Below are 25,777 nucleotides of genomic sequence, written 5' to 3' on the forward strand. Positions count from 1 at the left end.
GTGCTTTGTCTCGCATGGGAATGTTTACTTGCCACAATAAATGAGACGGCTGCCTGACACGCTGTTTGTATCACCCGACAGCTACATCGCCAACCAGAGCAGCTTCTCGTCCATCAACGACAAAGACCTGCACTACTACAAGAACCTCAGGAACCTGTGAGTCTATTGGAATAGCTTGATGGAGGTCACTAAATGTGTTGAATGCATAGGGTTCACTTGAGGTGGCGTAGTGGATGAGTGGTAACACATGTGCCTCACAATTCTGAGGGCGGGGGTTTGAATCCACGCTTTCCTATTGAAGGTTTGGATGTTCTCTCCAGTGCGCATGCCAAAAACATACACGCTAGGTCAAAGGAAGACTCTCAATAGTCTGGAGGTGTGAATGTGACTGTGAGCAGTTATCTAATGTGCCCTGTGATTGGCTGGAAACCAGTTTGGTATATCTCGGCTCTTGCCTCAAAGCCACCTGAAACAGTCTCCAGCTCACCCGCCACCCAAGTGAGGATAAGCATTTACTTATGTCCTTGTTTATTTACAATGTATTTTATCAATTGATCAAATCTGTGTTTTTTTGCATGCATATATTTTCTTGCATTGTTTTATTTTTTGTGATTAAATTGTAATTTCGGAATAAGCGATTTCATGCGTGCTGATTGGATTATTAATTGACATAAACCTCTTCATTTAAAATAAAATCTTGATCGTAATGGGCTTTATATGGCCAGAATATTCCGAATGGGGTGCGTACATAAAACATCTTTATTCCGATCAGGTTTTTAATCCGAATAAATATGTCCAAGTAAACATAGCCACTGGTCTAAAGGGAAAAAATGACACTCATTGATTGGATTGGACACAGTCTGAGTGGGTGTGTCGCAGCAGGGGAAACAGGACATTTGAGTTGTGCCACATCATAGAATGTAGATGCTGATAATGAGGTATGTCAAGAGTTTTAAAAAAAAATGTTTGTCGCTTTTGTACTGATGTGTTAAAATGATGATGTGTGTGTCAGAACGGTGACCAACAGCAGGCTGACGTACGTCTCCAAGCTGGCCTTTCAGAACAACGTCAAATTACAATATCTGTAAGTAGAAAAAAACCCCTCATTTTTAACTCCATTCACTCATTGCACATTAATTTACCGCTTAGTCCATTTTAACTATGTTGCTAATCAAAACAGAAGCACCTATCAAGGTAATACACAGTCTTCATTTTAAATCTCTCATTCATCAGGAAAAAATGGCAGTAACAAATTAAACAAAATCATAATCACTATCATTGCATTCACTCAGTTTGAATTTCCTTTGTGACCACTAAAATGATATCAACATTTGATTGGCAGGAATCTGAAAGACAACAACTTGTCATCATTGTCCTGGACCATATTCCGACATCTCAACATCTCCTACATGTGAGTAGATTCATAGCTGGATGGGGTGGATATTAAAGGTAAAAATGATACACTGTTGTTGATGTGTATGCAACGTAATTATGCTCATAGAAGAAACATTATATGCAAGTTGGCCCTGCGATGTCCTTGTTTAACCTGCAGAGGAAAAAAACAAATATTCGTCTCGCTCTACTTTTTGCTGTCCTTGGCTGTCTGCATTAAGCATGTGTGTGTGCGCGTGTGTCTGTGGTTGTGTGTGTATAGGATCCTGACAGGAAACCCACTGCAATGTTCCTGTGAGAACATGTGGATCAAGCTGTGGCTCGGAGAGGAGGCAGACACCCAGGAACTGCGCTGCATCGTAGACGGTGGAGGACGCAGCCCGCTGTCCAGACTCAGACTAGCCAATTGTGGTGAGGACACACACATTATATCTATTTGCGTCCCAGACAAAAGATGAAAATTTGAGTCCAAGTTTAGCTTCAGTTAATCAATTACAAATTAGGGCATCAAAACGTTCAAATTTTGGATTTAGATGAACGCACTGCAGAGATGCAAAGTTGAATATTCCCTGAAGGAATATGTTATCCATACAATGGAAAATATTTAAGACCTAAAAATAAAATACCCGCAACGATTAGATGAACACTGATAAAACACAAAAAAGGGGGCCTGCAGCGAAGCGCATTGTTATTTACGATACCAACGAGTGTAACGTCAACTTAAGCACCACGCCAGCCCGCCACAGACAACAAGGCCTCCTTGCGAGCTTATCATGCTGCAGTATATAAACATCTGCAATTAAGTGACATAATGTTTCTTTGCCTGTTTTATACGACACTATGAATTTTTCATGAATCGCTCTATTTTAAACACTGTTTATAAACAAGGTCCTATTACATCCCGATCTGGTAAGACCCACCGAGGTATTTAGTTTGCATTTGGAAAAAAAATATTGTTCCCATGGGAATTAATGGAAATAAAAATAACACTGGTTGACAGTAAATTTTAATCCGAGCTGGTTTAATGTGTCTCTAATGATATTTTGGATGCTTATTTCAAAATTCTCTTTTCCTTTTACGAGCACATAAAGGTTTGGAGATATTTTCATTATTTTGGTTTTATGTTTGACCTATAAAAGCTTATTATTGTCATTATTATTATTATTATTATTATTATTATTATTATCATCCATCCGTCTGCCATAGCCATATTTAGAATAAAACAATATTTATAGTCATGTATACAGTGAGGACTCAATACACATGGTCTATGAAACTGGAGATTTCCGTAGAGAATTACTAATATAAGAAATGAATGAATGTTACTAATATAAGAAACTCTGTTGTCATTTTTGTCTCTTATGGAAAAACAGTTGCCAGAGCGGTCGGAAAAGTCGCTAAATATAATAAAATGTTGCAAAGTTGGAAAGCCCTCAGACTTGTACAAATCATGCAAATCCTGCTTGTACGCATGCACAAAATAAAAGCACAACTTTCAAAATAAAATTAAAGCAATTTTAGGTTTCATTTTGACTCTGTGAGGGCCAGTCAGAAGCTGCTGCTGCTACACCACCACTATTTAAAAAAATATTGAGATTTTTGTCCCTGTAAGAGACTTTTAATGGCGCAATGAGCAACGTGGCCAGTGATCGCTCGGAGCAGTCAGGAAGCAGAGAACACAAACATTGCCTGCGGGAAGTTAACGGTGTCATTTATAATTTCTATTGATCCGCTCCCCCCTCCCCCTGTCCATTAGCGGAGTTTATTTTTGGCATAGGGGGAAGCCCACCACTCTTTGGTGGAGTGACACACGAGGAAGTGGACACAGAGTGGTCAGGGTTACAGAAAAGACTTGAAAAGGTCCAGATGGACAGTTAGCCTCTGCTTTGTCAGAGTGTTTGTCTGTCTGCTCGTGTTCTGCTGTCCGTCTGTCCACTTGTCAGTGACCGAGCGGCGAGCATGCCCTCAGGCCTGCACTGATCTCACACATATGGCTCACTCTGTTTGGTGCTTGTATTTACACTTTGAAACAGACAAGACAAAATCATCTAAAAAATTGAAAACAGAAAAGACAAAGTGTTTTTTCCTCGTTTTTTTGAAGTGTGTCTTGCGAATTAGACCTCCACCGGGACTTTCCAGATGTTTACATGCAGGCTTGCAGGTGGACTGTAACTGAGCCAAAACGGAGACGCACACAAAATATTTGCACGCTGCAGCGGCATGTTAATTAGCCCTTTTCCTTCTGATCGTTTCGCAAAGCAGGGATTACAATCACCAAATGTCACGGCTGGTTTCACCTCAAAAAGCCAAGCGTGGAAATAATTTCCCAGCAGAATCCTCCCTGTGTTCTTCAAGCTGCAATCGAGCCTCATGTTTAGGCGTATGGACACTTTAATTGGACAAAGCGTGTTTTTTTTTTTGTTTTTTTTTTTAGGATGGCTGTTAAGATATGTGCTTCTAACACGGCAGCTGGCACCACAGAAACGATTGTCTTTTACTGTCTGGCTTTGATTGAACGCGTTGCCGTGGTGATAAGTGGGTTGCCGTGGTGACAGCCTGACGGACAAAAGGACTTGATAAGAAATCTGTCCGGTTTAATGCGCACTTGCTGTCAGCGCCACGCCATCTCCTCTGTTTGACTGGCTTTAAGGCCTGTGAGGACTTTCTGTTCATTTTTATGTGGTCCTAAATAACTAATGCACAAGGCGGACATAACTTTCATTGCCTGATTAGGATCGAGACATTGACAAGCAGCTTGGTAACAGCCCTTTTACAATGGAACCCTTGATATGGCAGCAATTAAAATACTTTAGTGGATAATTATTACGATAGTACTTCTTGTGCTGTAAATGCATTCATATGATATAGATTGATGACATATTTAAATCTTGAAGCGCAGATTTTGCAGTTGTTACGCCAACATTTGAGTGCATATAGACACAACGATTACAGATTCAGAGCATCTGCTTTCATTTGATGTGTGACTTGATTTTTTTTGTGCCTTGTTTGGACTTTAGCCCGATTACAGAGAGTGATAAAATGCTTGCTATAGGTCAAAGGTCACACGTCTTCTTTTGTCAGATGAGTCAAATTCGTCATGCATGCAGACTTTTTTTTTTTTTACTCCCTTGGTACGTTTACGTGTAAAGTGTTTCTGTAAGAAGAAAATAAAAGTCGCCATTTTCATTGTTTGCTATATCTCATTTTCATCAGAGCTTCCCATGGCAACACTGACGGCATCCAATTTGACGGTCAGGGAGGGTGAGAACATGCAGCTGTCCTGCGCCACCTCTGGAGTGCCCTCGCCAGACCTCATCTGGAACATGTCGCTGGTCACAAACTATGAGGTCGAGGCACACACAACCCCCCATTCACACACATACAGCAACTGACGCACTTACATAGCACACAAGTCATAAAAACGAGCGCAACGTAGCATCATTGCCCGGAGTCATCATCAGTAAATCAAACTGATAGTTTCAGTTTTAGGAAATGAATGGCGCTATTGTGGGGATAATTACTAATGTCTTTTTGGAGGATTAAGTCTATACTTTGTAGCACTTCAGCTGGTCTGACAGACTGATATTATTTGCATTTGCGGTGCTGTCTGAGCATAATTGAAGATGGCTTAATATTAAGAGGCAGAAATGATGCTATAGAAAATCAGGCTGATGATTAGGAACATGTTTTAAATTAGAAATAGAAGTCAATGTGAATAGTCAGCAGCAATATATTCAAGGTCAGATGAAAAACATTCTACTCAAAAAAGGCCATTGAGTGCACCGATTCCGACTAAAATACGGTCACGCTTCATTCCGTCCACAGATAGTGACGTCAGGTCAGATCTCCGTACTACGGTTGTCCAACGTGTCATCGTTGGACCATAACAGTAAGATCAGCTGCACTGCAGAGAACATCGTCGGAGAGAAAGAATCCTCCATGCTCTTGGACATACAATGTACGTTTGCCCTTTTTTGGTTTTTAAAATCCAATTAGATGAAATCCTTTCATGCAGCTCCACATAATACAGACCTTTCTTTAATAGTGTTAACTTTCTCATTCGTGTCCGCTGTTGCTAATCTCCTCAGTTCCTCCGAATATCACCAAGCTGAGCGACGCAATCTCAGACCACCACTGGTGCATCCCCTTTAGTGTTGCAGGTACGATATTCTTTTAAAGGCCAATTTTTCTGGCAAAGTTTGCACTTTTATCCCACCAAATTGTAACCCTATTTTTGTAAAATTACCTTTTTTTTTTTTAAATAATGTATTATGAAAATGCTATCCAAGCTATCATCATAAAAATATCCTTTTTTGTTGTTGTTGACGCTTGCATTTACTCTGAATAGTTTATTAGTTGGATACCAGCATTGGAAAAAAAATGACAAGAAAAACAACAATAATTCTTTAAAGATGTTTTGGAGAAATGTATGAAATGTGATAGCGAGAGTTTTTCGTAAGCCAACAAGTAAAACGTGTTCCTGACTGAAGGATTTTTGGAATGAAAACCTGAATCTGTCTTTCCCAGGAAACCCAGCACCTCGCATGGAATGGTTTCTGAACGACAAGGCAGTAACTGAGGACAGATTCATCCGGACCATGATTTATGAAGAAACGGAGCGCGAGTATCACGGCTGTCTGCAGCTGGACAGCCCCACGCACCTCAACAACGGCCTCTACACGCTGGTGGCCAAGAACGACTTCGGAACCGACCGGAAGCGGGTCGAGGCCCACTTCATGCGCAAACCCTGGGACAGTGAGGACCCACACTTGGCAGGTTGGAGTTCAAAAGCCTTCCCTTTGGATATTCGATAACCTAATGATCTCATTTTCAAGTCATTATTTTGATTTTTTTTTGTGTGTGTGTGCAGGAACTGACAAAGATTCATACTACTACGGTGAGTAGAATCAACAAACGTTTTCTTCAATGAAATGATGACCGAGTAATTGTGCTGAATAGAAGAACAAAAAGTAATCCTGCATTAAGTATTAATAAGAAAGTTTATGGGTCCATGATGACATTACAAGACAATAGAACATTATAATAATGACTTATTTTCTCATGAAATTTCATTCCACACTGTCATTTTCTGAAAATACGGCCTGCACGTTTATAAGGGAAAAGAGAAATAGTGGATAATTTTGAAAAAAAAGACAATAAACTTTTAATAGGATAAATAAATAGTGAAATCTTGAGAGAATAAAGTTATATAACTTCACAAGGGAAAAGAATAAGGCAAAAAAAAAACCACATAATTTGATCAATGATGTCTTTTTAAATGTTATGTAATTTACAAGTGAACCTTCAAAAAAGAGAATTTAAGGGCAACCTCAGACTGTTGAGTTGACAATTCTGACATTCGCTCATTGAAAGTATGACTTTATTTTCATAGTAGTGCAATTTACTGGATTATTTTTGTACGTATTTCTTTTTCTCTTCGGTGTGGTTCCTTTGTGATTTTTTTTTCCGCAATGGTGCGGTGCATATTTTGACAGTGGACGCTAGTGTGTCTTTCCTCCTCATTTTGGCTCATGTTTATTTTTATGAATTTTTTCTCGTTTTTGCATGCTTCATGTGTGCCATTGTTGTGTTTCAATAAATGAAATTCTGGCATCCAGATAGTCAAATAAACATCCCGGCACTCAAATAGATGACATCATTTGAAAGCTGCATGTTAAGGAAAATCGTGTTGAAATATGTTGAGTTATTTTTTTGCCGTCTAATTTGTTTTTCCCTTTCTCTCTCTTGCTGCTTCTTAACATCACCTTCTCTTGGCTGCAGACTTCCCCATAGGTACTGCTACAAATATGTTTTTCGTGCTACCCTTTGTATGTTTTCTAAAAGAGGAGCAACAAAATCATACGGTCCCTTTGCTTGACAGTTTTTTTTTTCTTCACCAACAGATGGACCCACTTCAGACCCACCAGAGGACAGAGTCGCTGTAAGTCTTCAATCATCTTTCATTTGATCTGTCTGCTTGACATATCTGCTAAGTTCCGCCCTACTCGCAGGTGTATGTGGTGGTGGGCATTGCCGCTGTGGCCTTCTTCGGTTTCCTGATCATGTTGGCCATCCTCAAGTTTGGCGGCAACTCCAAGTTTGGCATCAAAGGTAAGACAGCGCATGTTGTTCATTCCGTTTTGCGGATTCTACGAGAAGAATGCTTTGATGGGTAGAGTGGATGGCTTCATGAAGACGCAATGTAGCAGCTCTCCTGCAGAGGGACACCAAAGTTCTATTTATTGTAAAGCGGGTCAGTCCAGAAGTTGTTCAATTTGGGACCTTGTCTGGATTATCGTTATTGTTTTATTATGTTGTGTTACGTATTTTACATTTTGGTGAGTACTTTGCATTGGGTTCTGTAGTTTTGGTAAGGTGCAGTCTGTTATGGGTCAATTTTAAGTTTCGGGCGGGGGGTAATTTTTTGCATGAGAACAAAAAATTCATGAATTCTGCAACCAGGAACTGAATATTTCTACTTGCATTGTTGAAAAAAATTGAGTTTCCAGGCTACATGGTACTAATTGGCACCATTGTTTTTGAGTGTTGCTGGTGTCATTGGAGTAACACAATGCAAATCCTAAAAATCAAAGCGTCCATGAATCCATCCAGTCCACATGGTGGTAGCCACTGAGAAGCCCTTTTCTTATTTCCTTCCTCTCAACTTAACAGAACTTTTGCCAGTGGCTCGCAATGATGGTTTGCTTTCTTCTGATGTGACGTAGTGTGTAGATTTGGCTAATATCTTAGCTTGGCTTTCTCATTCTTTGTCCACTAACCATAATCGTTCCACATAACACGCATGTGTCGTGTATTCCACATGAACTTTTAGACCTAAATATACGATAAAGGCTTGAAACACTATATAACCCCTCAACACTTTTTCAAATAAATAGTCTGTGCTTGAGTCTCAGTTATGACAGTTGAACCGCAATATTTTGGTCCAGATTGATTCGTAGCCCCCGGGGGGAGAGGTGGGCGATCTCGTGACAGATGGGCCATAAGCTCTGTCTGCGTTTGTGTACTTTTTAGTGTTCTTCTTTCACCGGGGAGGGGTTACAAATGCGGTCATTCGGAATGAATAGGTCTTTTAAAAACCTTAACGCTGCCTCTGTGATGCCTACTTGTGAGGAGAAAGAGGTTCGCGTGAGGATGTTGTGATGTCATAGCCCCCAGGATATGTTGCACGCAAGCACAAGAAATTGATTTTCGGTGATTATATACTAATTTAACAAGATACAATACTGTGTTAAAGGTTTTGTGACATTTATAGTGTTCTTTCTCTTTTTTAATACACTACATAAACAGAGAAAGTGTTACCATTGCTAAAAGCTCGCTGTAGAAGTCAGCAGGGAAGTCTGCAAGTAAATCAAATCTGATGAAGGTTCTTTAGAGCCGCAGCACAGGAGAAAAGGATTGTAATAGAAAGATATCGTGAGCCTAACTTCTCGGGGAGGATAACTCCTTTTGATTGAGCAGCACCTCAACTTACACAATCACAGTATGTGTGATTCTTGAGGAAACCAACCCCGTACAGTTTTGCAGCACTTTTCTTGAAATGCAGTCTCTACCTGTTCTTTAGCTACTCATATAATGAAATTAAGCTAATAGTAAATCACACGATAAATGAACAGTAATGAAGATGTCCTATCGAGAATTGTATATGCTAAGTCTTTGGTTCCCAACCCTGTCACTCATACATCTTGTTGATTCTCTTGTCATATATAACTTTATTTATGACAAAAATTTGAATATGTAGCCTTCTAACGGGCCTTTAAAATGTAAGGGTAAAAAAACACTTAAGAATAATATTCAGCCCCATTGCAGCAGTTTTATTTTCTATTCATCAGTCATTTGAGCTTAATGAGACACTTGAGCTGATGCACAGCTGTGATTTTGACCCGTCCGTGCCACAGGTCATCTCACGAGTTGTCGTGCGACATCATTTTATTGCCGTGCTTATGAAATGACCGAAATTATGAACACTCCTGCAATGTAGTCGCGCACTCCGAGGGCTACTATGAAAGTTACAATCAAAATTGAGCATGATTACGTAACCTACTCAACCTGCATTGTGTTCATACAAACACAACACGCATATGTACAAGCACATCAACTTTAACAGATGTGTATGATAAAGTGTGTGCGTGTGTGTGAACCATTCCGCGACTATCGCTGATGTTTACATTATTCATAAGTGCCACATAATTGTGCTCCTCTCTCATCAATAACAAATGGGCAACATTTGGAAGCAGGTTCCTTCTCAAGATATGCTCCCTTCTTGACACATGTGGATGGTTTCTTTATGCCTGTCGGGAATGTCACGCGTGCTTGCGAGTTGTGCCTGAGTCTAAGTACAAAATTGTGATAGAAAGTGAAGTGGCAGGACCAACCCGACATATAGAAGAAGCCAGAGTGAATGCTGAAGCCGACGTGAAAAATACTTGGCTGTCCACGCGCCATCAATGATTCATCATTAGCGGAGGTTTTGGCTTTCTCCTTGTTTGGAGATGTTGCACGCCTCCTCTCTTCTCTCTCCCCGACGCACACGAGCAGCCTCAATCTTAATCGATCGATATGACACCCTCAAGGTCACCGTAGGCCAGAGGGGCTACTGAGCATGCTCGGCACAGCCGCCTCCTCCCTCTCTTGCTCTCCCAACAGACAAGTCAGCTATGCTTTGTTGATTGCAATGGCCTTGCTGCATAAGTGGATAAAGTTATGCTATCCAGCCATCTATTTTCTATATGGACCTTGTCCTCGTGCAAGTCGCGAGGAAGGTGGAGTCTATCTCAATTGACTTTAGACTTTGACCATTCACACTCACACCTTCGATAAATGGCCGACTTTGGGATACGTTCGGGAAGGCTTCTTGAGACCTCTTTGTGGTCATGATGGGTTACAACGACCTACCTAATTTTGTGTTCCTGAGCGAAACAGGCTACTGTGGCAGGATATATTTACGTGTGGCCAAGTCCTCAAAATGGCAATCAAATTGGTTTGAATTCTTGACGTGAATCTATCAACTGTATTTGTGTGAGGAAGCACTCGCTCATGTTTGTCCATCATGAGACCCCCCTGCAAAAATATAATGCAGAGGCGTTCAAAGTACTTCTTGCGTAAATGTCAGTCCTGCCAGGTGACATCCGGGTGATGTCAACAGAACCTTTTTTCCTGCACACCGGTGACCGTATCCTGAATAAGGTGCAATGAAAATGAGGCTTTGTCCTTGTTGCGCAAGATGCAGGGTGGCCAAGACACACACACTCGCACACACACACGGCACCATGCTGCTTCTCTGAATGTGGATAAGCGTTGGCAAAGATGAGTGCCAATATCATTTAGCATGGCTGTTTGTTTTTGTGCTGTAGATTTGTGAGCCAATGGCAAGGAGTGTGTGTGCGTGTGAATGTGCGCGTGCCGGCGAATGGCAGCAGTAGTACTGAGTGATTGTGGACAGCACTCTACCAGATAAGAGTTTATTGATCGATCGATTGATTGCATGCCCGTCTCTCGTCTTGGCCACGCCTCCTCGTCATTGACTAATGCTAAGGTAAGCATCTCTGCTTGTGTGCAAGCGCGCGTGTGTGTATGTGGAGGCGAACGAATGATTGACAGCACAAAGATAAGTGTTGAAAGATGGAGACTTAATGAAGTCCAAGGAACTGATAGAGTCAAACTATGCATTATTTACATATTATTTTCCTCCGGCATATTCTTGTGAGGGACACATCCTGAAAGGCTTTTGAGAACTGTCACTCGGGTTTACTTCTTTGTAGCTTTGTTCATGGTTTGGTGCCAACTTGATGATGGAGTCCGGTATTTGTTTTGCCTTCCACTGACATCATCAACTAAATGAGAAGATCCTGGCAAAGAAAATGCAACTTATTTGCTGATGAGTCAGGCAGGTGGTATTCAGAATGACTACAAAAGCATATAATAGATTTTGGAACACAGGTGTGTGTTATAGTCACAATAATAAAGTACGAACATCATATATTTAATTATGCAGAGACCTGAGCCTTCATCATGAGAGATTGGGCAAACCCAAAGAAGAAGATCGTAGACTCGGTCACCTTCTGTTACCTCGTTGCACGCAGTTTCCACGGCAACCCACCGCCATTGCCGAAAAGGAACTCATGATCACAAGCAGTGACTCACTGCCTTCAGACGCACGGATATGAAGGCATGAAGCGTCACCTGGGGAGGACCCTGGTGCCAACGGACCACGTCAGAGCCCCTGCGTTCATTACAGAGGATTTTCTCGGCAGGGTTTGCCGTTCTCGGTTATCCAGTGAGTCATTGCGGGGAAGAAATTATTCACTCCTTCCATTTATGACTGGCAGCCCAGCATCGGCGTAGACAAAACAATTTCTATTTTCTACTCTGAATGTGGGAAGGGCGGTGCATTAGAAGCCAAATCTGTTCTATATTACTTGGGGATAGTTACAAGCTTTGCTCACTCCAAGCCAAACAACAAGCAGATGCTCACCTGTTCTCAACCCCACTTGATCATCACATATGTCCCGTCATGAAGAAATAGCTTCTCTGGAAAGTAAACAGACATTTTTTTCTTTTACGGAGAAATACTTGGACCACAACGTTGACTTTGCTTCATAATACAGTACATGCAAATCCTCGTGAGGTGCAAGGCATACATCATAGTATCTCCGATGCAATCTGAGATTGTTACTTTATGGTCTGACTTTGTTTTTAAAGAGACAGGCCACCTTAAAAATGTCTCTGGATTATTTGTAGGAGCTTCAAATAGCATTCATTTAAACTTTTTAAAATTTCACAACCCTCACTCATCTAGTATTAGTGACAGCATGTGTTTTTGTACGCCTTGTTAACTTGTAAACTGTTTTTTTCCCCCCTCCTCTGTTTCCACCGAATAGTAATGACAAAGCTAGCATCAGAGTTGCAGGGAGCAAGTTGTTGTTTTTGGCTCGTCTCACCGTGTCCTTTATCACCGAGTGTCAGCTGCCTGGAGTTGTTTTCTTCCTCGCGTTCTCCTCCTGACAGACGTGTCAGCCATTACTTTACCTCGCCTCCACTTCATTTCCACAGCACATGCTCCTTAATTGCATATTGAGCAGACACTGCAGTGGAATTGTTTTTTGCATTAAAGCGTCAACCGCATTTTGGGAAGCACAGGCTGGAAGTGTCATTGGTTTGTTCCCATTATCGAAATATGTCATAGCAAAAAATGCAATCATCTATATTGCTTTGCAAATTGTATATTGCATGGTAGTATTATGTAGGTAAATGTTTGGTTCCATTCATCAGACAAAAACGGAAGAAAATGCAGCATCATCAAATATGAATCGTTTTTGGTCATAGTTCGACTCCACCTGCTCCTAAATTATTTAGCTATAACCAAGATTTAATGCTCAATAGTTTGCTCGGCGCTTCACGGCAAAACCTCATATTTGCACCGAAGGAGGCACTTTGTCTTTGCAGAATCTTTGTAAAAACAATTACAGAGACGACTGTGTGGGTGGTGTCACTTGGCTCCAGCAAGTGTTTAGTTTAGTGCTTGACAAAACTCTGTGGAGGATGTTGGGAAAATACCAATCACTTTTATCGGGGCGTTGTCACCTGGAATCAAACTGAAGTGCTTGACGTGATAACACCACCAGAGGCAGCATTTGTTCTCTCTTTATACTGTCATACCACCGCCTTCTAAAATCATTTCCAATTAAGATCACGTATTTTTGGTGCTCTCAGAAGCAAAACTAACATTTGTACAGGCAACGGTGTGCCTTAAAAGTGTAAAATGACATCAACCACAAATGGCATGTAAAATGTTAAAACGTATCACATGCTCACTTTAGAACGCTTTAGTTTTCATCAGCAGTGGCTAACGTGAGAGTCTAACATAGCAATCTACATAGTTTTGGTGTTTTCTTATGTTTTTATGATTATTTCAACTGTTTTCCCATTAACATACGTAGCACTTTGTACTATGCGTCTGTGGTTGTTTTTAAAGTGCTCCACAAATAAAGTTGAGTTGAGTTAGTCAGAGGTTCTTTGTCGTTTTGAATTTTTACACTGTGGCATTTGACATGGATTTGGAACTTGAGAGGTGTCGCTTCGCCCACCTGGTGCCCACCTCTGCTGGAAACTGTCAAGCCGCTCCTAATCCTTCAAGCCGGGCGCCTGGTATCGGACTGCAAATTGGCAGAACCAAAAAAAAAACAAAAACATGTCGTGCAGTAGATGAGGGAAGACTGTTAAGTGGCATTGTGTGCTGTGTGTCCACCGTGTGTCTGCACCAGAGTGACGTTGATGGTCTTTGTCGCGGTAACCACGTTAAAAGGTCACCTCACCCCGGCTGCGAGTAAATTGTTGCTTTTTTTTTTCCATTAAGCAAACACGCTCTTGACGGCGACACCGCTCCGCTGTGAATTTGTCAAACACGCTTAGAGTGACGTTGACCTTTGCTGAATAGTTGACGCATAAATATACTTGACATTATCACTCACTTGCAATGACGCTTGTTGCTTTTCTTCCTTATCTTTGTACAGCACCTCTGAAGCGACTGTCGTGGAAGAGGTAATATAGGTTGCTTAGTTGTAAGAATTTCAGATTGTGTTTGGCATTAGATTGTCCCGTAGTAGTGCCGTAGGTAGGGTGTGGCAAGTTTGCATTTGTTAGTCATTCAAAACATAACCCTAAGCTTGATTCTATTACTAAACTGTAACCCTAACGCTAATTAGGCCTCTGCATCTACGAGAGGATAAGCAAAGGCGGTCCTCGGTTCACAGCGTTCACGACATGCAACATGTGACAAACAGTGTCGGTAATTACTTGGCCTATTTTTGATTTTTTTTTTCAAAATATTTACTGTAATTATGGCATTTTAAGAATTTTTGTTGACGTGGAGTAGAAGGCGTATCCAGTTACCGCTTATTTTATTTTTTATTTTTTTACATAAATGGCCCGCAAAAGAATTCATTTGAATATATTCTGTAACTATGGCATGTTGAGGTTACAAATCATTGGTAATTCTTGCTGGTTTTTTAATTGGATGACTTTCTATTATGGTTCACTTAATCATACAAAATTACTGTCATGATGACTTTACTATTATTACTTTAGCAGTCAAAGACTGCAACGCTTTTTGTGAAGACTTACATACTGTACTACACAAAAATGAGTTATGTTGCCAGCGTAGTAACGGAACACTGATGTAAACCGAGGACCGCTGGATGATAGAAGATCTGGTATTAACTGAAAACCTTTTTCACTCCATTGAATGTCTGTAAATAACAAATACTAATACATATAGAATATTCTCAGCATCACTGACCTCTCAACTAATTATTTTTACTTTGATTATATTTATTATTATCATTATTTTTATCATTATAGTATTATTAGTGTTTTCATTGTTAAATGTGTTTCTTTTAATATTTCTGTTGTGTTCATTTTGTTGTTGTTTCCCTTCAGGATGTGTGAACATCCCAGTGGAGGTGATGTCACACTAATGGACGTGGACACACACGAGGCTTAAAGAATTCTTATTTGCGCATAGGAGAGATTTCAGGACAGTATGAATATATACAAACATCTACTCGACATAAACACATTGGAACTTTGCGAGGTAGTCCTAGTTCCAGGCGGGAGAACCTTATGAACTAATTATAGAGAACTTTGAAAGCAAAAGGCTTCCCCCATTGAGTGAATTATTTACATCAGATGGATAAAGATGGATGTTAACCTACATCTCCCACCCACTAACCCTCCTTTGACCTATTCACATAAGCACACACACACACACACATCTCCAAAGGTGAAATATTGGTGGTGCAACGTCATTCTCTCAGATCACTCCTGATTTCACTACCAGCTGCTTTGCGATCCAGCCGTCCGAAATGACTTTAGAGTAGATGATAAGCAGTTGTGAATGATGCTCTGAAACTGCTGGATAGCCATCAAATGCGTTCTGCAGGTCCTCGACTTACTCTGTGCCTATCAAAACATCCTGAGCATTCGCTTCAGGACAGCCTTTCCTGCTCTGTCCACTTGCCATCAAGTCTGTTTTAGTCAATATTTGTTCCCCCTCTAAATCAACAAAACGGTTATTTTCACAGTACACGCAACCACCCAATGTGACGTTTATGTTCTTTCTGTAAGTACTAATCTTAGCTGTATGACACATTTCTTGGGGATGTGCCATAAAAAAAACATATCGTGATCAAGCAGCACATTGTTTATATCATCATTGTTTATCAGCAAATTTAATGACAAATTCAGACTCGGATCAGTGGAAAGAAATGTAATACTGTTAATCAACTGTTTAAACATTACTTTAATAATCCAGGAGGGTTGACACTTTTCTCATTAAAACAAAGTGATATTGATTGGCTTTTCTTCAGCACAGTTATGACTTGTTAGAAAATTGGGTCGTAAAAAAAGTAGCTATATGCTTCTATTGGGGTGTGGAACTATGCTCAGTTAAAGTCTTTCTAAAGTGGATATGCTGGGTTGTTGATGGATCGCATAACATAAAAAGGAACCACATTTGATTTGGCACCTTTGTTTGTACTTGTAATTGTTTGTCCATTGACTAAAGTGAAGTCATGTTTTCCACTGCAAAGTTTCTTTCTTGCAGTTGACTCATTGAAAGTCAGGCAGAGGCAGATGCAAGCTGAACACTTGATTCCTTGGGTTGCAGTGTCAAGATCTTGTTTATCCTCTGGGCTCATGAAGCCAAGCGGAAAATAATCCATCTGCCAACATGATAATTAGGCCCCAAAAACTAATCATATCCCAAACTCATGATACCTAATATTTGAGCAATAAAAAGGCAATTTAAATTGATTCAATTATACTCCAAATGAAAAATGATGTTATTATGTCAATGGGTGTGTATGAGAAGACATCAATCTTTATTGTTTGTTTTTTACATACAGAAATATGATTAGTCTGCAGTCATCAGCAACTTGAATGTATATTTGGTCAATGAAAAACTTGTTCTCAACCAGAAAAGTAAAGTACGCTATCATGCTAATTACACAGCTAACAGAGCTATAATCATCTGTGGAAATCAGAAATTGGGTGAAATGTTCTTTATTTTAAACAATTAATTCAATAATTATTTCACAAAGATTTTTCATACACTCGGGAGACTCACTGAATGTTCTGATTTCCTGTTACCATCAATCTATTCAACAAAATTGACAGAATTAGTAATGACCACTTTATTGATTATTCCCATTTTAAATGGAAACACAAGCTGCATTAATATTTACTGTGGCAAGCGAAACTGAGCTGCACCACTTGGTAGATACAATCATATCAAAAGAAGTTTGGTCTTTTATTTTTAATGTTTGATCTTTATTTGCTTTTTTGTTTTATTTGGTCATGACCATATTTCATTTTATATGCAAGGAATGCAAGGAAACATCTACATTTGAGAATTTCAAGGGCTTTTGTGGCCCTGGAGCACCTCCATAAACGACATATTGTAACCTTTAAAGAGGCTTTTAGCTGCTTATTTGAAACATTTTCTTTGCAGGCTTTTCTTTCAATAAAGTCAATTGTTTATTTGTGTAGTGTGTGTGTGCGTGCGTGTATGTATTTGCATATTCATCGGTGCAATTTGAACTGTTTATACTCACTGTGGCATTCTCTATTTCCACAAAATGTACAAGAATGTGCTGCGACAGCAACGTGCAGTGAAAGCGTTGCTCGGGACTAATAGACCACCCGGACTCACCTGCCTGCTTACAAACGCTGTTGCCATCGGCGACGAGCACACAATTCGCCTTAGGCTTACACAAAGTCTGTTGATATGCTGTCAAGGGTGTGTGCTAGGTCATGTACTACCTTGAAAACTACTGAGCAAAAAAGTTCAAGCTTGCATCTTGAACCGTCTCGGAGTAGATGTGCTGTTGAATTTCTGAAGGAAAAATCGCTTGCCTTTGTATTTTTCTTTTTAAACAAAAGCTGTTAAGTGTCATAGGTCAGTAATGACTGACGCATTAGTTGAGCGTGCAGTGTTATTGCAGTTGCTTGCGGCAATTGAAATGTGTCTTTTGGGTGCTATCATGGTGGATGCAGTGGTTGTGTGGGTTTCCTCTTGGAGCCCCTCGGCAATAGCGTAAGTGGTCTCTATATAATTGTCTATCACTTGTTTTTTGTTGAGTTGGATACGGTATGCATTTTTGCAGTTCACTGCAGTACAACCTTGGATCCTTTTCTGCTTTATTTTGTTTTCCTTCTCAAAATAGTGCAGAGGGCAATTGTAAACCTTGCTGCGCTGAATGATTAGTACGATTCAGCGATGCTGACAAACACTGGCGGAACTAGAGGGGGAGCTGCGGGGTCACTGGCCCCACTGATATGTTCTTGGACTCTCCAGGTGCCATTTCAGATTGTTGACTTTTGGGTATTTTCCCGATTTTTTTTTCCCCCCCAGTCCCCTGTAGGGCACATATCCTGAATGTTTATCAGCGGTTTGTAAAGAATTCTAGAGGTTTGTAAAACAGAAGTATCCCACAGAGCCCCTGCTATATCGTTGGCCACCTCTAGGGAAAAAAAATCCCAGTTCGGCCAGTGCTTACAACGATACCAACAGTCTAATGTTTTTTTTACGTCTGCATAAATCACAGTAAGGAGCTATGTTTATTCAAGGGGAGACTAAGAGGTGGTGCGGCAAAATGGAGATTGTAGAATGTTGTACTGCACTAAAATACTCTACCACAAACCACATTGCAGTGCACATTTTAGTCAGACTGCGACACCAACAAACAAGCACTAAGGATGACCACAATCTCTTGTATTTACTTCAAGGAGATACATTTTAGATGAAAGGCTGCAGCAGGAGAGTGCCGACAGTAGCGTACAAAGCTGCAGCGTGCAAACCTAGCGGGGTAAGCGTGTGTTTGTTTTTGTCCTTTCGAGCCACCTATCCTTAAATGTTGCAAGAAAAAGCTGCTCAACGATCATACGATGACCTTGGCACGTTTGGAGCTGACCGGGTGCTCGGAATACTAACTCATTACTAACTTATCACTCTCACTTATCACAGTGAAGCACCTCATTGAAGATGCAGGTTGAATATTTAAAAAAACATCTCAAACAGAGAAAAGAAACCAAGGGCGATGTGGGAGAAAAAACAAACAAACTAGGGTGAGTCAAGACGGTGGGGCGGTGGAGATGTAAGAGATGATAGAAAAAGTAAGCAGGAAAGGAGAGGAGGAAATTACTTTTTTTTTTGCCTGCGGGGGTGTGAAGCAGAAAAAATGTGATAGGCCTCTGCATCAGGGCCAAAGTGGAGGAGTGGTCGTTATCTTACAGCAATTTGAAGAAGTCCCCATGCTTCTACTGCTCACAACTGAGCAATCATCACTTCATGTTGATATATATCAAACATGTAGAGTATCCTCAAGAAAATAAACATTTATGTGTAGAGGCCAAAATCGTAAAAGCTTGGCTTTATGCAGAACGTCACATTATCAAACCCGGAAAACAGGTTAGCCGACCTCGTGTGTATGTGTGTGTGTTACGATATTCAGGATAACTACTGGCTGAACTTGCTCCTTGTGTGTGTGTCTGCAAATCAATACCTATACTGCAAACGCACTGTCTCAAATGACTAAAGTATCAAACGTATTGATGTTTAAGTTTGTCTATCTCAGTGGTATCAGAAACATCAATTCAAGATTACTATACAGGTCCCATATCACTTCATAATAACATTTAGCTACCACTCATAAATCCACAGATTCTTAACTGGAATAATTTTGAAAAGGTTTTAATTAAAGTACTTAGAGTACTGTAGTTGTATTATGTTTTGCATGTTTTGAAAATAGCTATTTTGTTAATAAAAATTAAGTTCTGCTCGTTTGTTAATGAAAACATTTCTTGATTGGGGCATGGCAAACATTGTTAAACACAGACAAATTGTTTAAAATTACATTTAATGGTAACGAGTACACGTGTTTTTAAAGTAAAACAATTATTTAAATAGAAATAATGCTCACCTTCTGATCCATTTATTTAAACTTGCTGATCGATGATCCTGATTGTGTTAAGTCTGAAATAAATGGTATCATTTTGTCTGAGATCAAATATTGATATTGCTGTTTTCTGCTCCATGTTCTAATTTGTTCATTTCACTTTTGCTTGCACATGGTTGTATTTTGAATAAAGATTTCAGTTACATACTTTATACTGTGATATCTTGAAATATATCGATTATCTCACAATTGCTTTATTGCAATACTGCTTCTATTGTTAGCGAAACAGAGCGATAAAGTGTGGACGAAATATTAGCAAAATGCCAAAGATTTTTACACACAGTACAGTTGGTGATTCTAATTCGTCATGGCAGTAATTAGCTACAGAAGGTCTTCCACCAAGACAGACTTTTTTTTTTCTGTCTGGTCTCGCCCACATCCTTCCACCCTGGTCAAGATCAATACTTTACTTCCTGTCTTCAGTTCAGTTGGGTGACAGCAGTTTAGATACTACTAGGGTTCGTGTTACCGTGTTTGTGTGTGTGCCTGTGTGTACGTGTGTGTGTGCACGCGCGCCTATTGAGAAGCAATTCGGGGGTTACAGAGGCCTATTTAGTGGCAAAAGCATCCGCTCGTCATCCTCCACATCCCCAGGTTGAGTTGACATGAAGTTATTATCTTTTGGATTACACCCATATTTGTTTTGACAAACAAATTTGGCAGTAAAATTAACTGAACATTGAACACAGTGGTGTCACAATAATGTTGACTGTGAGTGCTTCAGTGTCAGTTGGAAATGAAACCGGGTGGCCTTACTCCTTTATTTTAGCTGTGTTTGTTCCAGTTGGCATTGATTTTTGATAGGACTTTGTAATATTGACCAACTTTTGTAGACAGAAGACTTTGATTCGTAAATGGCATTTGAGTGCATCTGTTCGTCCTGTTTGACAAGAAGCAGCACTGACTGCGGATAAACATTAGCTTCCACGTTTGTTTGTCGTGGTAGCTGACAAACCGTTTCAGAACCAAAGAGTAGGTTGTGATTGGCCTTCGGGGTACCAACTGTAGCCTAGACGAAAAAACACTTTGAAGTTATCTTCGATCTTTAAAATCCACTATTATTTACTAATAACTGTCCTTGCTCTTCCCCAGGCATGAGACAAGCGCAGGTCCTTTGAGAGTTTAACTGACTGCCCCTGATGTTCTGAAATCCCACTAAAGCCTCCCGACATCTATCGCCCCGAGCAACAGACACCGGCAAATGGCTACACTTTGTCTGTGGTGTACCCAGAGAGCCTGGGGCACTCCAACGGAGTCGTCATTTCTATGGGGCTCCAGCACGGGCCATAAAACGTCTTACCCGAAGCCCTCGGGGTTCTCACAGCAAAACCGACAGCTCCAAATTAAAAAAAATGAACCTGGGGGATTTAACCCAATGAGCATTGGAGCTGACTCACGTAATCTAATCAGAACCACGACAAAAACGGTTTCAAAAATTCAGCCTTTGTAAAGCTAGAGTGCTTTTACTTTTAATTGACGCGATGCATTTTCCAGAACCCAAATAATTCCGCCTACGATATCCTGCTGGCAGTATTCAAGGGAATATCAACTGCATTCCCCATCAAGAAATTGTAGCCGCAAAGTGTGGGTGTTGACAAATTCCAACGATCACTTTATTTTTTAAAACCACTATTTATCACCTTAAAATGTCTCCATCACTTTTATTCATAGCCGCCCAACACAGTGTTTGCTATGTATAAAAAGCCATCTGTTCTATTTTTCTACTAAGCACCTATTTGCTTTGTTGAGCACAAACCTCTGATGAAGCAGGCGGCAAGGATGGCATCGTGCTAATTTGGCTGTGCGACTGTGAACAAGATGTACTGTGATTAAAGCGACGCCATCATCCGACCTCGTCTGACACAACACAGCTGCTCCGTCAGACGCTTCTTGTCGTTGTCTACCGACTAAAATGCGTCTTCACCCGAGGAAACGAAATCCCTAAAACTGACAAAGATTACAGTGGACCACACGTTTGAAGTTAAAAATAATTTATTTCTAGAACATGTTTATTGACTTCCACAATGTCGCCTTTTGACCCTGAAGGCTGAATTTAGGGGGACGTAAAAAATAAGATGAATGCGTTTGACGATAACGTGCAATCACCACCCAGTTTGCAGTCATGACCGCTGCTGATTTATTGACAGTGAAGTGGAAGGAGGGGGGATTCTCCCCCCGGCAGGCCAGTTTAAACATGGCCTCCATGTCTATTAACCTGACCCCACTTATACTTTCACCTCAGCCTTCCATCTTCTACATGTTTTTTACCAAGTCAGTCCCAGTGGAGCTGACGCCACCTCACTCTGTCTTCAGACGCACAAAAACACGATCACACACACAGACACACACACACGTAGCCTCGTTTTGCCCCTTGGCTTAACCGTATTTATAACGATCTGACCCCAAGACCTCTGTATGTTAATGATCTTCAGCTCCTCCCATATGTACACACACACATGAGCGCACACACACATACACGAGAATAACGAGCACGTGTGTTCTTCCTTTTGTTACACAGAGACAACCTCAGAATGCTAAACAAATGAGCAATTAGCAAGCAGACATAAACAAGCAGCTCAGTTTCTTGAAGGAATTAGGAACCATGTGCTTTTAAATTGGATTGTCTAAAATGAAGGGCTTTGTTGTCTTTAAAAATGGCACTAACAAAGTATTGGAAAATCCTCCCTCCTTAAAGCCACCTTTGAAAGGCTTTAGAAATGCCACAGATACGATAATACAACATTGTTAAATTTGCACATAATAATGTGGTTGCATTTTAGCATAACAGAGATCGGAGTGAATAGAACCAACAAGAATCCTTAGATTGTTTTTTTTGGGGGGGGGTATGTTAAAAAAATACAGTTTATACAAAAGCCGCATATTGCATTAGTTTATATTGCTTTAATTTGATCAAAGGAGTCCTTCAGGAGTTCGGGCTTCCTTAATCAACACTCTGACATGACTAAATCCCAGAACGGATGTGCGGGTAAATTAAGCTATTGTCTTTTTTTTTTCCTTTGATTTCTTGTGTAAAGTCAGTTTTCTGCGTTTTTGAGAAAATTTGGGCTGGGGGTGCAACTGTAACTCGATCACATTCACTAAAATTGCGTTACACCACCCGCACCATGAAATAGACCTGATTTTAGTTAGTCCAAAGATTAGTCTACTTCCATTTTGAAGGAGACTTGGATCTGGTCAAAAATCAAAATGTGTCATTTTTTATGCCCAAGCGCACATCCGCGCTACCTACGAAAATAGGGCCCATAATTTTTAAAGACACCTTTCAATGGTCTTAAAAATGTTCATTCTAATTTTATTGCTATATTAGCGCTATTATTGCAAAATACTGCGATAAAAGATTGAGTCCATGTCACCCATTCCCTGTGCTCATATTCACTAAATGACAGGTCTTAAATTTGATCAAACGGGCCTTGAAAAGCATGACATTTTTCTTCTTTAAGACGACAGATAATCTGCGTAGACTGACTATAAAAGCCGCCAGTCTTCGCCTTTTTTTTCCTCGTGTTGTTGTTCTACATTAAAGGCACCAATGCAAACTATGGGGATGAAATTGAACCTGTATTTTTATTCATCAACGCAAAGAGGTGAGAGGTTTAACACCGACCACATCCTTTGCCCTTTTTGTTGTCTTGAACACAATTGTTGTGTGTCAAAGACAAATGTGCAACAATTCTAGTGCAGTGCTTTTGTGTCAAATGAGCTGATAGCTACAACACACAGCCTTTCTATAAAACATCTCTCGCTGTGCTATCCATTTTCATTCTGCTTCCCTATGGTGGCTCCTTCAGTCCCCACGAGTCACCGATGTGTGTACGTACGTCCACGCCAGCTGGTCAAGCTCGTCCCACACAATAAACACTTTAATACATACTATCCTCAGTCACGTCCCTTCGGCTGCAGCTGGATGTTAAAATTCATTCTCGGCGGCCGCACGAGTGGAAAGACATCCATTGTCATTTTATGCTCAAGGGAAATCAATCCCAGCTCATAATGCACTGGCCTTGAGCCACGCTGATGTTTTTAACATGGATGTGCGTGAATAATCTTTCAGTCTATGATGTGACCCAAAGTGAAATTTGTTTTTTTCCACCCACTGCCAATTTTGTGATGTTGTTTGTAGTTCACACAGACTTGGCAACAATATCAAGAATGTGTATGTAAACAAAATGTTTCTGTTTTCACTGTCTTAATTACATGCTAATGACACCTCCGCACTGTTGCCAAAACAAACTAATTTTCCCCTTCGTTGCTGAGGAAGATTCATTTGCCTTTGCATTTTACGCGTGTTACGTTCTCATTGTGGACATAACGATTTAACGCCGTGCCTTTACTTCAAATGCTTTGAAAGCAAGGTTATTATAGTTAAAAGGAAAGTCGACCCAAACATTTTCTTTGTAATAATATGTTCTGTGCAGCCCAACATGTTGAAACACAGTGTTCTGATTAATCTTTTGTTTGTGGAATATGAATTGAGCAGGCAAAAGCCTCCTGTTTATTTAGAGCCCAGTCATCCATCCACTGTAACATGGTATGAAGTTTTGTAACATTCAAGTGACTGGCATCTCTTTTCCTACAGGAGCCTGTTCAGATCAATAGCACAACTTAAGCGCCTCTCTTTAAGTCTTCATCTCCTCCATCTTGGCTAATAACAGCTTAACAACCCTAATGAAGTCTCCCATGCCCCTCATACGATTCTGTTGCGGGCACGGGCAGTGTAATGGCTCGGCTCAGCACTCCATTCTCGTAAAGATACAATCCACCTCTCTGTCTCTGTCCTCTTTTAGGACCGTCCTCGGTCATCAGCAACGACGACGATTCAGCCTCGCCTCTCCACCACGTTTCCAACGGCAGCAACACGCCGTCCTCCTCCGAGTTGGGCCCCGACGCCGTCATCATCGGCATGACCAAGATCCCCGTTATTGAGAACCCGCAGTACTTCAGGAGCTCCAACAGCTTGCTCAAGACGGACACCTGTAAGTAGCAACACATTTTTCTAGTGGCCTGCAGCATATACAAAAAACAACACAGCAGTAACTAACTATCTTATCAAAATGATCCTAAAAGTACTTTTTGCATAACTTGCTGCTCTCCATCTCGGAAGTGAATGGAAAAATTCACAACCGGAGTTTGAGCCATGAGTAGTGCATGTAAAAACGATAAAACGATTATATAAAATATGACGCAATAAGATTATTGATGGATTGGTTTTAGCATGTTTGAATGAATTAACTCAATCTGCAAGTAGAGAAGGGCTTGACATTTTTACACGAGCGGCAACGCTTAAATTAACTGTGGAAGTTGTGTCGAGGTTGCCATGGCGAAATAGCAGCTGCTGTCAAGGCAATGACCTTGTAAAATATCAGCCGCTGTCTACTATTCCAAAGGATGAATTGAAATTGTGAGTGCGCGTGTGAGCGACCCATGAGCAGGCGCTAGGCAGTATTACTTCATGTCACATTCCTTTCACGTGAGAGACGGCACACTTGGTGGCCAGTGTTTGCTTCAAACGCACTGGTTGCTTGAACCGTAAAGTCAGACAAGATGAACACGCACGTATGCACACGAGCACACACACACACGCGCGCACACATACTCTCAGATATTGACCTGCCCCATCAATGTGACATTATGATTATTGGCAAGTCATAAAAGCTTTTTCAGGCTGTGACCTTGTGCAAATTAGCTAAGAGAGGTGGAGTAGGGTGGGGTGTGTGTGTGTGTGTGTGAGTGTGTGGGTGGGTGGGTTGGGAAGGGGGGGGTTATATAATAATGGCAAATGGGGGATTGACCTCTTAAGGCTCCCGACACAAGCGAGCAATATAGCAGGATTTACTACATAAGAGAATAATAAAAGCAGGCAGATCAATGCCGGTCAATATTGCGTGTGAGTGTTTTGTGTATATTACATCCATTAAAAGTAATACACAAGGCGCTTAGTGACGCTTTGATTGTGGTGCATATGGAGATATTATTTGTCAGCAGCCTTGATGAGGCTGAGGTATAATGCACTTGAACGTGGCTCGCAAGAAACATATTCCGCTGTGCTGATATATGGAAATGACCCATTAACACAAACAACACCTCACTTGACAATGATGACATGGCCTAAGTCAATGTATGGAAACACACACGGTTGACAGTTATGTTCCTAGGGCTGCGACATGACCCCATCTTGCATGCAAGTCGGATTCCGCCCTATTTCACCTAAATTCTAAATGTGGAACATGCTTCTGATATTGTTTAGGCAAGTTGAGGTCTTGTAGGTCCTGACTACATGCCGTTGAAATGGATAGATGGATGGATGGATGGATGGATGGATGGATGGATGGATG

The 25,777-nt window shown here is 40.7% G+C and overlaps 1 protein-coding gene across 4 annotated transcripts in view; it reads left to right on the forward strand.

Annotated features, from left to right (window-relative positions):
* Positions 1-25,777, forward strand: part of ntrk2a (neurotrophic tyrosine kinase, receptor, type 2a) — a 55,169-nt gene that overhangs the window by 4,821 nt on the left and 24,571 nt on the right. For 2 of the 4 annotated variants that reach the window (XM_088376158.1, XM_088376161.1), the window contains exons 2-14: positions 82-156; positions 1,013-1,084; positions 1,343-1,411; positions 1,655-1,803; positions 4,606-4,739; positions 5,218-5,350; positions 5,481-5,552; positions 5,920-6,168; positions 6,263-6,289; positions 7,174-7,185; positions 7,296-7,333; positions 7,404-7,503; positions 24,230-24,418. In XM_088376158.1, coding sequence (XP_088232284.1) covers positions 82-156; positions 1,013-1,084; positions 1,343-1,411; positions 1,655-1,803; positions 4,606-4,739; positions 5,218-5,350; positions 5,481-5,552; positions 5,920-6,168; positions 6,263-6,289; positions 7,174-7,185; positions 7,296-7,333; positions 7,404-7,503; positions 24,230-24,418 — 1,319 coding nt within the window. The remainder of the gene's footprint in view (positions 1-81; positions 157-1,012; positions 1,085-1,342; positions 1,412-1,654; positions 1,804-4,605; positions 4,740-5,217; positions 5,351-5,480; positions 5,553-5,919; positions 6,169-6,262; positions 6,290-7,173; positions 7,186-7,295; positions 7,334-7,403; positions 7,504-24,229; positions 24,419-25,777) is intronic. The other 2 variants (XM_088376159.1, XM_088376160.1) reach the window with 1 other exon arrangement.

This window comes from Syngnathus floridae, chromosome 5 (genome assembly GCF_059516105.1).
Source record: "Syngnathus floridae isolate MCC-2025c chromosome 5, RoL_Sflo_1.0, whole genome shotgun sequence".
Taxonomy (NCBI): Eukaryota; Metazoa; Chordata; class Actinopteri; order Syngnathiformes; family Syngnathidae; genus Syngnathus; species Syngnathus floridae.